This window comes from Bos mutus, chromosome 8 (assembly GCF_027580195.1).
Source record: "Bos mutus isolate GX-2022 chromosome 8, NWIPB_WYAK_1.1, whole genome shotgun sequence".
NCBI lineage: Eukaryota > Metazoa > Chordata > Mammalia > Artiodactyla > Bovidae > Bos > Bos mutus.
In genome coordinates this window covers 21,637,066-21,653,954 of record NC_091624.1, presented here as the reverse complement: position 1 = coordinate 21,653,954, position 16,889 = coordinate 21,637,066, and the positions used below count along the sequence as shown (strand labels likewise).

Below are 16,889 nucleotides of genomic sequence, written 5' to 3'. Positions count from 1 at the left end.
CCTTCAAAAATGTTTTGTGGCCTTGAGTATTGGTAGGGGTGAGTTGAGAAGGAAATGGCAACTCACTCCAGTATTCTTGCCTGGAGAATCCCATGAACAGAGAAGCCTGGCAGGCTATAGTCCATGGGGTCTCAAGAGTCAGACACGACTGAGCAACTAAACCACCACCACCAAAGCTTTCTCTATAACAATGTGTTCGTTGCTCAGTCATGTCCAACTCTTTATGACCCCATGGACTGTAGCCCACCAGGCTCCTCTGTCTATGGGATTCTCCAGGGAAGAATACTGGAGTGGGTCACCATTTCCTTCTCCAGGGGATCTTCCCGACAAAGGGATCAAACCCAGCTCTCCTGCATTACAGGTGATTTCTTTACTGTCTGAGTTACAAGCTATAGCTTATTTGGCAATCCTGCTAAGTCACTTCAGTCGTGTCCGACTCTGTGCGACCCCATAGACGGCAGCCCACCAGGCTCCCCCGTCCTTGGGATTCTCCAGGCAAGAACACTGGAGTGGGTTGCCATTTCCTTCTCCAATGCATGAAAGTGAAAAGTGAAAGTGAAGTCGCTCAGTCGTACCTGACTCCTATCGACCCCATGGGCTGCAGCCTACCAGGCTCCTCCGTCCATGGGATTTTCCAGGCAAGAGTACTGGAGTGCGATGCCATTGCCTTCTCCATATTTGGCTATAAGCATGGCCAAATAGAAAAAGAACAGATATATTTACTGTGCAAATGGGACAAGTCCAATTAACATGTATTTTTTAAAAATATCTGCCAGGTATTAGTTATATAGTGGCATCAGGCAGTCCTTTATTCTCATTCACTGGGGAGTGAATAGTAATTCATATGTATTCCACAGCAGAAACCCTGCGAGTAAAAAAAAGTCACCCAGCTTTCCAAGACACCTAGTTTTGATACATTTTGCACAAATAAAACATAGTTCATAATTTTGCCTGTGCTATTTTCAAAGAGCCATGTTCTCAAGAACATACTTCTGATATCAGTCCAATGGCTAAGATAAAACCTCTTTATCACATGATAGTCATTGTGTCCCTGGATTCAAGAACTGCACTCTGGCCTGTAAATCCCCCTGGGAAAACCAGGGCAGGACAAGGAAAATCTGGAAGTGGCTGCACAAAGATGCCTTGACCTTGGACATCTGAAGAGGGCACACCCGAGACCTCGAACTACAGCATAGCCCTGGTTGCTGTGAACTACTGGAAGACTTAGTTACGTGCTTAGAAGATGCTCTGTATTTCACTATGCCACTGTACTCAAAGGGCCATCCAGCCTCTTTCTGAGAACTAGATGTAAAAGAATTTTGAATTTTCGTTTGTCCCAGTGCTTGCCTTTCAAGTTCCAGTAAAACAGATTTATTAGGCTGGTAAATAGCTATGCTACATAAGGAGAGTCAGGGGTTGTTTTTCCCAACCTAAAGATGTCATGTCAGGGACTTCTATGGAGATCCAGTGGCTAAGACTTCGTGCTCCCAATGCAGGGGGCCTAAGTTCTATCCCTGCTCAGGGAATTAGATCCCACACTCTGCAACTCAAGATCCTGCATACTGGAGCAAAGATCCTGAGTGCTGCAACCAAATGACCAGCGCAGACAAATAAATGAAAATAATAAATATTTTTAAAATAAAAATAAAGATGTCACATCCACTCACTGACTTCTGTCACCCAGAGGCTTGGCTCTATGTTGATTTGCTGTTATCGCCACTTAGCTGGCTCCCAGTTTCCTCCCAATTTCTACAGTATAAAAACTAATTTTCAGCAATACTCTTCTATTATGTTATTCCCTGATCAAAGATTACTCAAGGGTCCCCATTTCTCATTACTTTAAGGCAAAACTTTTCCTAATATCCTTGCCCAGTCTGCTCTCCCACCTCACTGTGCCACTCCACGTGGCCTCACCATTTTAATCTAATTTCTCACCATTTTAATCTAATTTCCCACAACTTCCTCAAAATATACAATCTGTACTCTAATCAGGACACAGTTAATTCATCTTCACTTCCACTCAACTGCCTTTACCATTCTTTAAGAGCCAACTTACAGAGAAAAAAAAAATATTTATTCATGACTTATATATCTGTCACTTTACAAAAAATATTGCTAATCTAACAGCAAACCTATTTTTACAGATGGGAAAACTGAGACTCAAGATCCAAAGATCATACAACTAGCAATAAACTGTCTGCAATTCATACCACCTCTTTTGATTTTAGCACCTTACCTATACCAGTGTAATTTAGCACATTACTTTATACCATTTTGTTTCCTAACTGTATCCTTGCCTTCCTCATCTCAATGGTAAGCATACAAGGACGATATAGTATGTTTTCAGCACCAAGCATACAGTAGTGCTAAATGAATACTTGCTGACTGGTTTTATATATGTCTACATATAGTGGCACCCAGTACTGAGTGTTAGACTATTTCAGGAGCCTTAGGACAGAGTATGTTACAGCCAGAAAACCATATTCGAGTGATGAAAATAGAGCTGTGACTGACTGTTGAGCTTTGCTGTTACTCCTGTCTCTTAGTTTATCTTCTGTAGAAAAATATGCTTAGAGAATTCGTAGGATTACATGAGCCTTGGGACTCTAGAGCATGGAAAGTTCATCTGTTATTCTAGAAGTATGGCAGATATTATTCTAAAAAACAGGTTCACAATTCTTTATCTGAGAGCTTTGAGAACATATATGTTTCACAAATCAAATTTTTTATATTTTAGAGAGCAAATATATGCTTATGCTGTATATTTCATCATCCCCTCTACAGGGTCCAAGTCAGCACCTATCATCAGACACATCTCTGCTTCCCATCAAGTGGAATCAAGATCACATTCTTCAGTTAGGGTTTGCCACCAAATAATTTACTGCAAACTTTTGAGAAAATTTTTGGTTTTTAAAGCTTTTTGGATTTCAGAGTTGTGGATAAGAGATTCTGAATGTGTCATTGAGATGTATTGACTCATTTAATCTCTCAGTAATTCGTGATACTATTAATTTGGAGAGGAAGAAACTGAACCACAGAAAGGTTGTATAAGGTGTCCAAGGTCACATGACTAGGAAGCAGTAGAGTCAGTGTTGGAACCTAGACTATCGGACTCCACAACCTGTGCTTCCCTATGAGTACTACCTTCCCATGCTGCTGCTGCTGAGTCGCTTCAGTCATGTCCGACTCTGTGCGACCCCAGAGACGGCAGCCCACCAGGCTCCCCCATCCCTGGGATCCTCCAGGCAAGAACACTGGAGTGGGTTGCCATTTCCTTCTCCAATGCATGAAAGTGAAAAGTGAAAGTGAAGTCGCTCAGTCATGTCCAACTCTTAGCAACCCGTGGACTGCAGCCTTCCAGGCTCCTCTGTCCATGGGACCCTCCAGGCAAGAGTACTGGAGTGAGTTGCCATTGCCTTCCCATAGGACTTTGCAAATCACACCAGCCTAAGTCTCACTACAGGTTATGTGACCTTGAACAATTCCCTAGCACACTGGATGCCAGTTTCCGCCATTGTTGCTGTGAATGAAATGTCAGTGTCAGCTGGAGACTCTTACCTCAGCACAGCTAGACCATATGGTCTTGAAGTCCCATTTCTAATTTGCCCAAAGCCTGCTTCAAGATTTCTGCAAATTTCTAGAAGCATATATTCTCATTGTTATAGTTGGCTTCTGCTAAATCAATTCATATTATGAATCATCTCAGCATCTTGGTTTTGTGAAGGGTGATGTGGACTCATATGTGAAACTCAGCCCTTCCTCTCAAGAAGACAAATAGGTTTAGATTGGTTGATATTTCTCTCCTTCTCAGAAGCCTTTTAGACCTCCCCACAATTCCACATTGCCCTAGCTTTTCCCTGCCTTCTCTTTCCCCTCTCTCATTTCCCGGCCTCTTCCCTTCTCTCCCTCTTCCTTTTCATGGAAAAACCAAATTCCTTTTTATTATTCCTTCCAGCATTCAGTAATTATTTTGTGGCCTGAGCTTTTGCTACTTATGCTTTCGAAGTCCCATCTCCTCCCAGTGAATTATTCAAATGTTTCCTCATACAAAGGCAGTTCCTTTTCTAAGAGTTCCTTTGCTTTTTCCATCCTGTGATGTCCAAACTAAATGTCACCTCCTCCTTTTCTGCACCCAGCCATATTGATAGACTCTCCTCCCCACTTCCCAACCCACAGTCAGTGGCATTTGTGTTTCTGGCTTAGCTACTCAAATTTAATTGCTTGGTATGCAAATATCACAGCTACTCTAAACCTGAAACTTTTCTTACTTACTTTCAAGTGCCTGGTACCAGGTTTTATTTTTAGTAGACTTTCAATAACTCCTAGAATAAATCTGACAGTGTACCCAAAACTAGGACACAACTAATGCATTCACTCAGTGACTGCACAGTTAATAGGAACTGAAGTTTGTAACACTTGTCTTCATATTACTGTGAGTGAAGGAAATTACTGGGGTTGAGATTTCAAAGACAACTGTAGTCAGGAAAATATATCAGATAGCCCGGGGAAATTCATTATATAAATCTTCACCCACAGTTCAATGTAATTCAGCCTTGACCACCAAAAGACATAAATAGCTCTGCCTTGATTATTAATTTATACCTAACCATAAATGAGAATCTGAGAGGTTTCTTTACAACTTAGGGTCAGTGATGCTGAATAAATGAAAATTAGTCTCTCAGTCATGTCTGACTCTTTGCAGTCCCATGGACTGTAGCCTGCCAGGCTCCTCTGTCCTGGCAAGAACACTGGTGTGGGTAGTGATTTCCTTTTCCAGTCGATCTTTCCAACACCAGGATCAAACCCATGTCTCCTGCATTGCAAGCAGGCTCTTTACTGTCTGAGCCACTAGGGAAGCTGAATAAGCTCTAGATAAAAAATTTCTGGCAGGAAAGCTTTGTCACATCAAGTGTTACTGGCATTTAGGACAGTTTAGCACATCAACTACTTGCTGACTGAGTAGATGAATGCAAAAAGAAATCTAAAAGATCTATAGTGCCGGTGGCAGAGGTACTGACCACAGCCTGTTGCTCTGCTCTTACCTTCTTCCCTGACCGTGTGTTCATTATAGGAGAAAAAGACCTAAATTCTAATCTCTCAGCTTTACCCTAAACCCCTAAATGTACGACTGTCTCAAGTAATTTAATTACTCTAGATTTGGTTTTATCATCTGTAAAATGAGAGCCTTGGATTAAATAACCTCTAAGTAGGTTTGAATTGTTTATATGAATATATTAGTAGTTGTTTTTAGAAAAGTAATACAGCCACATGGAAAGAAACACTCAAATATTGTAGAAGCACATAAGTAAACATCTTCCCTGTGTCCCATTCCCAAGTCTTTTTCCTCAGAAGTCCCTTTGAATTAATTCTGTCTTATTCCTCTACTTCCTAATTTATCCACTCTAAGTAATATTTAGAAAACTTTGTCTTCCAGACAAAGAATTTAGTTTACTACCTTTTCCTATATTTTTGTTATAGGTAGGAATATTTTAATGATTAAATCCATTTCCCTTGTATTTTAATAGACTTAAAGGACCTTTTTTTTAAAGCACTACTTCTTACTCCACCAATTTCAAGTAGTAGCTTGACTCCCCATTAAGTAAATTACTGTTTTCTTTGCTTTCCTCCACGTCTTCTCCCCCTTGAATTTCTCAGCTTCTCTCAGTTAAAACATTACTTTACTTTTTTTTTCACCAAAATCATTACTATTACATTGTCCAAAGTTATAATTAAATTCTCTCTTGTAACTATGGTTGTCTTTAATGCTTTTATAGGTTAATTCTGAAAATCAGAAGCCAATAAGCATAATTATGTGAATATTTCTTCCTGCAAAACTATGTGGTGTGCTTGGATGTGAGAGGAAGATGCAGTCCTGTGTCACCAAACCTGTACCATTTGATGAGGAATGTTCCAAGCACCAACGTCACAGTGATCGCTTTATTAAACTCCATATGTTGTTTGGAATCATTTTACAATGTAGCTTGCTTCACATTATGAATAGCCTTCGTTTATAAATACCCTCAAAGTTGAAATCTAGCTTAGTAGTTCTCAAACTTGGCTGGAGCGTAGCCTGAGCATCCTGGGTTTTTTAATTTTGCCAGGTTAATCCAACGAGCAACCAATGTTGAGGATCCTGATGCTAATGGCATGTCTATAGAGTCAAAGGTAATGAAATGTATCAAATCCTTTGAAAGCAAGAGCACAAAGTAAAACCTGACACGAACTGAAGGTTTGTAGAACATTTTATTTCATTTTCTGGTTGCAGCTGTCTCCTTCATAACCTACCACTGCTAAAACTGTTTAATAAGATGTGCTTCTCTGCACTCAGCTTGGGAGGTATTTCATTTGGTGATCTGGATGGAGAGCTGGTTCTGTTTTAAAGTCTGTTCTTTTCTTAGATAGACTCTTTGGGGTGTGGGGAGCTAGAAACGTTGTAAAGAAACCATTGGGTGAGATTTCATCAGATCCCTGATATTCAGACTTGTTTCCATAACTGATTTTTTTCCACTTGTGTCTAAGAAATTAACATGTGTTGTGTTTCCAGTAGCTTGCAACCTAATTTCATCTAATTTCCAGGGTCAGTCGAAAAGTCGTTGTTTCCTTTCAGCCCTCCTACCAAGACACCTAGAGCGCCAGAGCCAAGCTGGTCAGCCTCGGGTTCTAGTAGGTATAGCTGGCAGTGAAGAGCGACTGGGTGGAAGCAGAGCCAGAAGAGCCCATGTGAACATACTGTCCTTTGGCTGCCTGGCTGTTAGCCTAAAACACAAGCGTGAGAGAGGAGACCGAGTTAGAGCAACCTGAGCTTGACCCTCTTTGCTTCTCATTTGAAACCAGCTACACTTTCATGTAGATTTTTCTTCCATACAGTGGTTTTGCTAAATATTGCTGCTGATACCATTCCTTCCTTTTATGCTTTTATCCTTACTTCCTTTTTAAAATCCCAGTTTTCTGAGCATTTCTCAGGCAAGCTGAGAAATGTTGTAACTCTGTTATAACTAAGAAGGTTTCTTTTTCGCACCAGCAATACTGCAACAACCGTCCTAGAAATAAAAGTTGAGAAACTTATCACTCATACAGTGATAAGGAAAAGGAAATCTCAGTTCCAAAATTTGGGAACCTTGAAATAGTTGTTGAGTAGTCTGCTAGGAAAATGACCAGACATATTGCCAAACATCAGGCAAGTGTAGCTGAAGCTTCACTATAGCAAAAAGAAAAAAAAATTTTTTAATAAGTTTTACATTTTCTACATATATTTGTCCATAAGAATATATAATTCTATGTAGTTGTTATTGTAATATCATTTGATACCCTGTGTAAATTCCAACTAAAGTTGACTTTAGAATTATGAAACCTATCATAACACTCAAATGCCACTTAGCAGTACCTGTCTTCAAGTCACTGTTGCCATTTTCTGATCTCTCCAGGACTTATTTCTACATCTACAATGATTTTCGAAGTTAGGTTTCATGGACCTAATTAAGCACTTGTTAGAAATGGAAATTCTGCAGCTTGACCCCAGACCTTCTGAATCAGAAAGTCCATGGCTGGGCACAGCCACCTGCATTTTAACATACCTTCCGGTGATTTGGATGCATGCTCAAGCTTGAGAACCACTGTTCTCGATGACAAGCTTCGCATCCCTTCGTTTGTGTGGCTAACCCTTACTTGCATAATCCCTTCATCATATTTGCTGTGTCTTCCCACCTCATCAGCCACACACCAGCAGAGCCACACCCATCGTCATCAAATGGTAAAGCACTACCTCTAAAATCTCACACCTCTCTTACACGTCTGAGATGTTTTTAGCTTCTCTGTAGCCTTCCTTTCCTTTAGTGCCTTATCATCAAACTTTTGGCTACACTTGATTCTTTGCCCAGGCTCTGCTCTCATCAACAGCAGCAAGCTGGATAAGGCTATCACTCAAATTTGTTCCATCTCCCTGTTAAACTCTGATTCTTCAACCCTGCTCTTTCCCATTTAGGCTGATCTGAATCATCCTACATGCTGTCGGGAACATTCAGGATCTAATTTAATGTACCAAAAAAATTCATTTCAACTGCACCTTGCTTGATGCTTGGCCATAACCTCTGGTCAATTTCCTAGCAACTACTTCAACAACTATTCCAAGTTCCCCACTGTGAAGACCGAAATCTCCATTCCCTTATCACTCTCAATGGATGCCGTCACCTGTAATCAGTGATCAACCACTGCATCTCTCCACCTCTACAGACTTGATTCCAAACTCCTGTTTCTTTTCTGCTATCTCTTCCTTTCTTTCTAAGACCAACTCTTCCACCCGTATTTAACATTTTGTTTCATGTAGCACTGTTTCCTCTCAGTCTCTGTCCTTTCCTAATCTTTAATCTCTCCTCTGGATCCTTCTGCTTTACATTTAAACATGCCAAGCTCTTTCCTATTTGGCTAAACTCTAAGTCCCCTGAAGGCACTGGCTGTGTCTGCTTTGTTCACCCCAATCCTTGGTTCATAGGTACTCAAAAAGGAATGTTAGTAGTTGAATAAGACCCTTCTTTGTCCTCATTGTTCCTGGTAACCTTTCTGTGTCTTTTCCTGACAAGCATCTTGAATGGGTACCTTTTCTTTACTGAACCTGTTTTGTTGAGGGTCATTGATATGCCCTTCAATGCCAGTATCTCCAAAGCCTTTTCCCACCTTTATTTTTAACCTCTTTGTAGGGTGCTGTTATTGACCCTTTGAAACTTCATTCTGTTTGCTCCTAGAATCCTTAGTTCATCTTAATATATATTATCACTGCTTTTCTTGGTGGCTTCTCCTCTTCATCTTCTCAAAATGAAAGATATCCCATGTTCATTCCTTGGCCCTCTTCATTGTCCCTCTAAAGTGTCTCTTTGGAAATTGCCTTCAATCCACTAACATCAATTATACTCCCTGTGTGGAGAGTTCAAAACTCTCTCCAGCCTTGACTTTCCTACTAAGCTCTAATGCCACAATTTCAAATACCTGGTAGACACTCTCTGGAGTCCATCATGGCCTGAAGAAAGCAATGAGAGCCAGGTCCCAAGTATCCACTCGATTAAGCACATAAGAAGAAGTGTCTTACCAGGGCCCGCTTCATAAAGGCCTCCTGGGTTGCCTTCTTGTTTTCAGCCTTGCCACCCCACGCAGCCAGTGCACTGGCCTGCAGGGCCCGTCCGTAAGAGAAACTTAGTTTCCAGGGCTTTGGTAGAGGGCAAAGGTTGATAGCATTGAGGTTGAGAGTAGCATCCTCTTCACTCATGCCACCAGACAAAAAGCAGATGCCTGGAAGGAGAGAAGCCATTCCACTCCACTAATCTTGGCTGTGTACCCTGCTTGAGAAAGCAAGCAAGGAGCCTAAAAGAAACATCATGTCTCAATCTTTTCCCCGCTTGATTTGCATGGGACTAGGTTGGAGAAATTAGCTTGCCTTTGCTGAGGCTAGCTGGGCTGAGGAGAGGACGGATTTAGTAAATAAGAGGGCAGTGAAATGTTGAGGAAATCAATGGATTGTATGTATTTTGATGGACTCAGGATAGGTGGCATCATGCAGTTTGAGGGAGAAGTGTTGGCTACCTGTGATATAGCAGAGATCTGTTTCATGGCTGGAAGGAGAGTCCTGGACATATGCAAATGCTTCTGGCATTCCTTCAAAGAGTGAGGACTAAGACCTCAAGTTAGAGAAGAAAGAAAATCTTACCAGGAACAGCTGCAGGAACAGTACGGTGGAGAGCTGTAACTGTGGCCATTGCCACCTGCTCTGGAGTATACTTCTTGGTGCAGGCATGTCCAGCAGTCACCATGTTGGGCTTCAACAGGGTGCCCTCCAAGTAAACGTGATGGTCATTCAGGGCCTTGTATACAGCAGCCAGGACCTGAAGGACAAAAGACCCACATAGGTGAAACCCGAGCCAGCCATAGAGTCATCTGACTCTGCAGTATAGAGTCACTTCTATACTGCAGGGAAGGAGGATGAAGGAATTCCCACACATTGCTTGGCCAAAGCTTCCCAACCAGCCCTTAGGCTCAATCAGGGTGATGCCCGCAAACCACAGCCAAGCCAGCCTGTCCCTGCTGCCCCTCCCCTAGCTGCTCACTGCATGGACTACCCGGATGGCTCTGCTTCCGAGAAGCCCCTCACAGCTTCCTTCCCATTACTCCCATTGGTCAATTGAGTCTGCCTTGATTTAATTCGCTGGGGACATCCAAATCAGCCTCCATTCTCTATCCCCATAGAAGCTAAGTGATCATTAAAATATAAATTTTACAGACAGGAGTGCTTTCAGAGCTCATTTCAGTCCACCTCATTTTGCAAGTGGAGAAACTGAGGACTTTCTTGCTTTCTTACAAATGTATGTGGCTAATTTAGAAAGTTATATGTGAAAAAATCACCTTCTAATTACATTTTCTCATGGAAGCCTCATCTTATTTCTTAAACATAATGGAAATGAGGTCCAAAAATATAATATGACTTGCCCAGGTCCCACAACAGGGAATATGGATGCTTAAACCCTAGTCTTGGTAATGTAGATCTGCTTTTTCACAAGGAGTGTACCATGTGCCCCCAAAAGTGGAAGGTTTGATAATACCTCCTTACCATCTCAACACTACATAATGATTCTAACCGTAGAATACTTCACATGTAACAGCTGAGATATAAGTAACAACTGTTACTTAAAAACAGATATTTTAACTGGCATTGCCACCTTTATGTTTAAGACTTACCTTCTCAGTAACATACTGGCAGTGTTCCATGTCATGGCTGCCATCAGGAATTACCTCTGGTTCAACAATGGGTACCAGACCATTCTAAAGAGAAAAATAGAGGGGACAGAATGAAGCTCTGTTCACTGGGATCTTTTTCTTAACATTTAGCATTCCAACTGGTACAGGGTGAAGCCCTTATGGAGAAATATCATATAAATGACTTAAAATCAATGAACATAAATTTAACAGGATATCTAGTGAGCATCTGTGGTTTAGCCAAAAAAGAACAGTGAGGGAAAAAAAAGTTTTCCTTGAAATGGGGTACAGTAAATGCAAACTCTATTTCTGTATATCATTCCAGAGACTATTCTACTACCTCAGAACCTATATGTTATCCTTTTAGGGCAGGCAAGCTTAAATCACTGATAAAAATGCCTCTCATATGGGTTAAGGAATTCAAGCAATGTTTTCAATTCTGATTGGGAAGCTCCAAGTGCCCACAATTCTGGTAACCCCAGTACTGTACCCACACAAGCAAATCAGACTTAAGTTGGATCCCAGAGGCACTTTGCAACAGGTTAGAAACTTTAGCATCAAGCTACCATCCTCCAACAAATTATTTGAATTGGAACCAGATCAAGGCTGTCACCCTTGAGCTGGGGATTAAGAGGCTCGTGTCCTTGGCCACGGTGGGGCATAGACATGCGAATGCCCTGGCCTCAAGAGGTGATTGCTTTCAAGACTCGGCTTACAGTGCTTTGGTAGAAGGCCACACTTGAATATGTTTACCTTTTGGATTCATTTGGTTCCTTGTGGAACCAAATCTTACTCTACCACACCTAGTATAAGTAGTAAAAAAAAAAAAAAAAAAAAATGCCATCAGATTATAGTGGTGAGAGAAAAGGAAGGATCATGTATGGTTACAGTAAAATTAGAAAGTTGGGCTTTGAAGAAAACTCTTGCCTACTGTATTTGAGGCCAAGGGTAAAGAAGAGCACCTGCTGACAGATGCTGGCATAGCGGGCGAGGGTGTTGGCGTTTTCCTGGATAGCAAGATGGGATGGACACTGGTTGTCAATCTTCAGCACAGCACGCCACTTCCCAAAGTCAGCACCATCTTTCTTATACTGAGCACAGCGTTCAGAAAGACCATCAAGCCCTGCAAATCATGAGAGAGAAAGGCTTCTTTGCATCCCTGACTGCTACTGATAAAGTGAAGGAGTTCCCCTTTTGCTTAGCATTCAGTCACAGAGCTTGAGGACCCAAAACATACAGCAAAGAAATAAACATTCCAGTACTAAGTCAAAAGATCTGTGTTTAATAAGTTTAATTTTGATATACATATTATATACTCTATAAAATGAGTAAACTAATATTTTAGTACTTCCTGTGTTCCAAGGCATGATTCTAAATATTTTGCACATCTTATCTCATTTAATAATCATAACTGCCAGGAGCCGGTGAGACATTCCACTCGTGACAAAGGTCATGAGGAAGGAGGCTCGGCATACGCAAAGGCGGGATCGAGCCTCAGGAGTCCCCCCGGATATTCTCGAGCATCTGCCCCCAAAAAACCAGAGTCTGCCTACTTTATTGCTTTGTGCTCTCACCTCTGACTTTACTGGGGGCTGTCCCCCACCACCATCTTGCTCTCTCTGTCAAAGAGTTAACTTACAGCTCCAATTAATAAAGTTCCTGGGCAATTAGGAGTGTTTAAATCCAAACCCCTCAGATGGCTCTCTAACTCGCCTGACAAGTTTACCCGGACAGTCTCCCAGCCTCAAGAGGCACGGGAAGCTTAAGATATTCAAATAGCTTAGAGCCTCTCAGAGAGGCTGTCAGAATAAACTAGTAAAGGATTTCATTGATGAGCCAATGCTTGTTGCCAAGTTTTCACATCCCCTGAATTGTATCCTTGAATGTGTATTAATTAATAATTGGTATGTAGAAAAAATAAGTAGTGGCCTTGGTGTTAGTAACTTTAGACCCTTAAGGTAATACATTCTTTCCTTTGTTGTAAACCCATTACACATCCACCCTATAGGAATGCAATTTTATCTTTGGAAGATGGCGCCAAACCTTAAAATAATTACTCTTAGAGAAAATAAGTCTTTGTTGATAAGTCCTTGTCAAGAGTCATAAAATGTTAATAGGCCTTCTGGCCAGAAGATGATGTAAATCACCTAAACCATTTGTATACGATAAATTTGCAGGAAAGAAACCCTGGTTTTTGATAAGGATCAAAAACTTCTGACTTTGCATCCCCTATTATCCTCTATGTGTAACTTAGGGTATATAAGCCCCTGTTAAAAATAAAGCTACGGGCCTTGCTCACCAACGCTTGGTCTCCCCATGTCATTCTTCCCTTTAACTTCCAGCTGAGTCTCCATCTGGAGCGCGGAACCCACCATGCTTACTAATTATGCCTGGGCTTCTAAGACCCACTTGAGAAGGTGTCTAGGGTGGGGCACCTTTCGCTATTCGAGAGGGCGCCTGCGGCCTACGTAAGTGGTGCAAACTTCTTGTCTTGAAGTTTTATTGGTCTCCCGCGTAAACCAAGCTACTCAGCTTCTTTTCTCCACTGAATTTTCCTACTGAGCTATCCTCGTTCTATTACTCTTTATATCTTTGATAAATACGTAAATAGTCGCCGACTCCGTCTCCCCTTCGAATACCCTGGATCAGCCCGGGCTGGACCCCGGCATATAACAACTCTAATAGTTGTTAGACTGTTACAACCTAATAGTCATATAACTAATAGCTGTATATTCATTTTACAGATTCAAAAACTGAGGCTCTGAGAGGTAAAGTAACTTCAAGTTTGAATAGCTAAAGAGAGACAGAGCTGAGATTTAGTCCGCTTAGCTAACCCAATGCTATGGTTTATACCTATCTCTTGGGCAGATAGGCTTATACCTATCTCTTGCAAAATTATCTAGTGAATGATGGAAGCAGTGTCCAGACCCAAGTGTGTCTAATTCCATAGCTTGGGATCTTTCCTCTTTACTGCTGCTAGATTTTTCTAAGATAATATTCCCAAGTATAAAGTATCTTCTCTGTCTAGGGCACTGTTGATAAGCATTTTATGTGCAGTGTCTACTTTAATTCCCACAACTATTCTGCAAAGTAGATGTTGCTATCTCACTTTAATGGAGACTCAGAATATTTAAGTGACTAGCCTGAGGGCATACAGTTGTTAACTAGAGTAGCTGGGGCTGAAGAACAGGTATGTGGCTCTAAAACTAGTGTGATAGTCACAGTTTGCTTCCCTCCATCACTTCTTTGCTTGTCTTCATTTCTGGCATATACTGGCATGATTCATATCAGCGGGCAAAATCCTCACCTTGAACGGTGGTTTCTTTGTTTGTTCCTGCAAGCGGAGCAACTCCTTGATCTAACTGTGAATATAAATAATTAACAATTAGCAGGTGTCAGGTGTCCCTGGAAAATACAAGCAGAGCCCCTGGTGCTAAATAGTAGTTCTCATCTTTCACAAACCAAGGAGCTGAATTAGGAAAAGTATGTTAGTCATTGAGGGGATACAATTTAGTCCACAGTAGAAGTGAAGTTATCTGGAAAGAACAGTGTAAGAGTATCAACCCTAAGAGGATGGAAAGTATGGAAAGCACAGGCCTGGAGCTTGAGAAGCAAGAAGTAATCTGATAGCACCTGAGATGAAGAGGTGCCCGTGTAAGAGCCACTTCCTTTAAATGATTCATTCATTTACTCAAGAGACATTTATCAAGCACTGCACATATCAAGCCCTATGCTATTATAGGAGCTAAGAGGAACAGGGCTGCAGCCTCTACTGTCAACATAACAGAGGCTATGGTCATGAGCCCAAGAGGCAGCAGTCTGGGTTTGAACTGGCTCCAATTTTGCCTTGCTGTGGACAAGTTATACTACTCCCTGTAATTCTGTTTTCTTGCCTCATCTCTAAAAATAGGGATAATAATTGAGTCTATCTCTAGAGGTTGTGAGGAGTAAATGAGCTCCTGGAGTTGTAAGCACTCAACAAATACGGATGATCACTCTTGAGAAGTTCATGAAGTTTTGGAAGACCTAGTTACAGTAGAACAGTAAGTGTTTTAACGGTAATAACTATCATGAACTAAATAATAATGGTGTGACAGGCACTGTTTTACAAGCTCACTTGAGTTGCCAGTCCAGGTTCGATGCACGATACTGGCTGCTTGGGGCTAGTGCACTGGGACGACCCAGAGGGATGGAATGGGGAGGGAGGAGGGAGGAGGGTTCAGGATGGGGAACACATGTATACCTGTGGCGGATTCATTTTGATATTTGGCAAAACTAATACAATTATGTAAAGTTTAAAAATAAAATTAAATTAAAAAAAAAGAACTTTATGAGGAAGGTACTATTATTCCCATTTTAAAAATGAGAAAATGGAGACACAAAGAGATTAAGTTCTTTGTAGGAAAATGGTTGAAAGAAGAAGGTACTGGAAAGGTCAAGAAGAGGATCTGTTTCTCAGTGGGATGGTGAGGATGGAAAGGAGTGAGAAGAGCAATTAGATGAGAGTGCTCCTCGTGTTGGCCCTGTCCCAACTTCTGTGTTGTGAGTGTGGCTGTGGTGAGATGGGAGCGAGATGTATTCACCTTGATTCCCACCACGATCCCTTTTTCCTTGAGGATGTCTCTGAACAGTTTTCCCTGGCCGTCCTTCTGGTAGAGGGTCTCATGGAAGAGGATCACACCCCCAATGCTCTGGCTGACAGAGCTGTCCACAGTGAAGAGGAGTTCACGGAACTGCCGGCGGTTCTCTTCCGTGTTCTCCACCTTGATCCTTTGCAGGCGGTTCCCCATCGTGCCTACATGGGCGAGTGAAGGCAGCGTAAGGAGCAGTCTGGTGCTTCCCTGCCAACCCCCTCCATACCAACCACTGATCCTCACCAGGATGGACAGCAATGCTCTTTTTGTATTCAGATCTTCAGAGCTCCTGACAATCTCATGGACAGAGGAGCCTGGTAGATTGCAGTCCATGGGGTAGCAAAGAGTTGGGCATGACTGAGTGACTCAGAGCTCCTCTCTCTTTTTTTTTTTGTCTCCCCAGGAGAAGACCTGGCTGCTGTCACAATGCTGGTGAGGAAGAGCATGTGCTGGATGTGTCATCAAGGTGTATGCCACCATTGGGTACAAATGGGGCTGCAAGGCCCTGAGGCCTCTTTAGCTCTCCCCTGGTCCAGCCCTGATCCAACCCGATGTACAGACAGTGGAAGGAGGGGTCAGGCAGGCTCTTGACTTCTCTGACTACTGTCATTTTATCGGGGGGCTGTTGAGGCCCTCCCTTGTGCCATCCTGAGCTGCTCTCAGTCACAAGCTTTGCCCCATTCCTGATGTTGACACTTCGCTGCTCTCACCGCCCATCCTTGGCTGGCTTTACACTGACTTCTCATCAGCGGCAGAGGTCTCTTACTGAGTTCCTGGCCTTGCTACAGCTTGGATGTAGGACTTGAGCCTGTTCACTTGGTTTTCAGAAATCTGCCTTCTGGAATGACAAGACACAAAAGGTCTGTGCTTACTGAGTCTTCTGTTCCCCCTCCTGTGTACATAAACCTTTATTTCCTCTGAGAGGAGAGAGAATATGATCCAGTTGCCTTTGCTAAGTGGAGAATCAGGAGGATGTTTGTAGTGTGATGTTTCCTACGCTCACCTACGGACTCATCTGCAGCCAGGATCCCCTTCCCATTGGCAACAATGCGTCGGGCAGTTTCTGAGAGTGCCTTCTTCTGTTCTGAAGTGAGGGCTGGAAACTGGTGGGCCATGGTGACAGGTCTGGAAAAGAGTGTAGGAGAGTTAGTTGTGAATTGAACTGTGGGTCTTTCACATGGATTCACGCCCAAGACAGCAGGTGTGCAGAAATGCCCTGTAGGCCCCTCTGACATTTCTGGCCCATTTCTACAACCAGCTAAACAAATGAAGTCTGTTCTGTTTTGAAGCCTAAGTAGTTGCAATTAGCCATAATGGATGAAGGTGGGATGCCAAATGTCATGGTGATCCTAAACAGAATGTCTTTCAGGAAATCACTGGGATGACTGATCTTATAACTCAACCAACTAATGAGTGATCTGCTTAAATCTGACAAACAGGGATCATGGCAGTAATCGACTGTCTCTCTATTCTGTGGATTCCTGGTGCCATCAGGGGCCCTGGCTGACTTTGAGGCCA

General features: G+C 42.3%; 1 protein-coding gene across 4 annotated transcripts in view; it reads right to left on the bottom strand.

Annotated features, from left to right (window-relative positions):
- Nucleotides 1–6,224: 6,224 nt before the first annotated feature.
- ALDOB (aldolase, fructose-bisphosphate B) overlaps nt 6,225–16,889 on the bottom strand; it is an 89,087-nt gene continuing 78,422 nt past the window's right edge. For all 4 annotated transcript variants that reach the window (XM_005904068.3, XM_070375185.1, XM_070375183.1 and 1 more), the window contains 8 exons: nt 16,375–16,496; nt 15,321–15,532; nt 14,045–14,099; nt 11,700–11,860; nt 10,720–10,803; nt 9,695–9,869; nt 9,080–9,279; nt 6,225–6,756 (listed from right to left, as the gene is read on the bottom strand). In XM_005904068.3, coding sequence (XP_005904130.2) covers nt 6,661–6,756; nt 9,080–9,279; nt 9,695–9,869; nt 10,720–10,803; nt 11,700–11,860; nt 14,045–14,099; nt 15,321–15,532; nt 16,375–16,496 — 1,105 coding nt within the window. In that variant the 3' untranslated portion in view covers nt 6,225–6,660. The remainder of the gene's footprint in view (nt 6,757–9,079; nt 9,280–9,694; nt 9,870–10,719; nt 10,804–11,699; nt 11,861–14,044; nt 14,100–15,320; nt 15,533–16,374; nt 16,497–16,889) is intronic.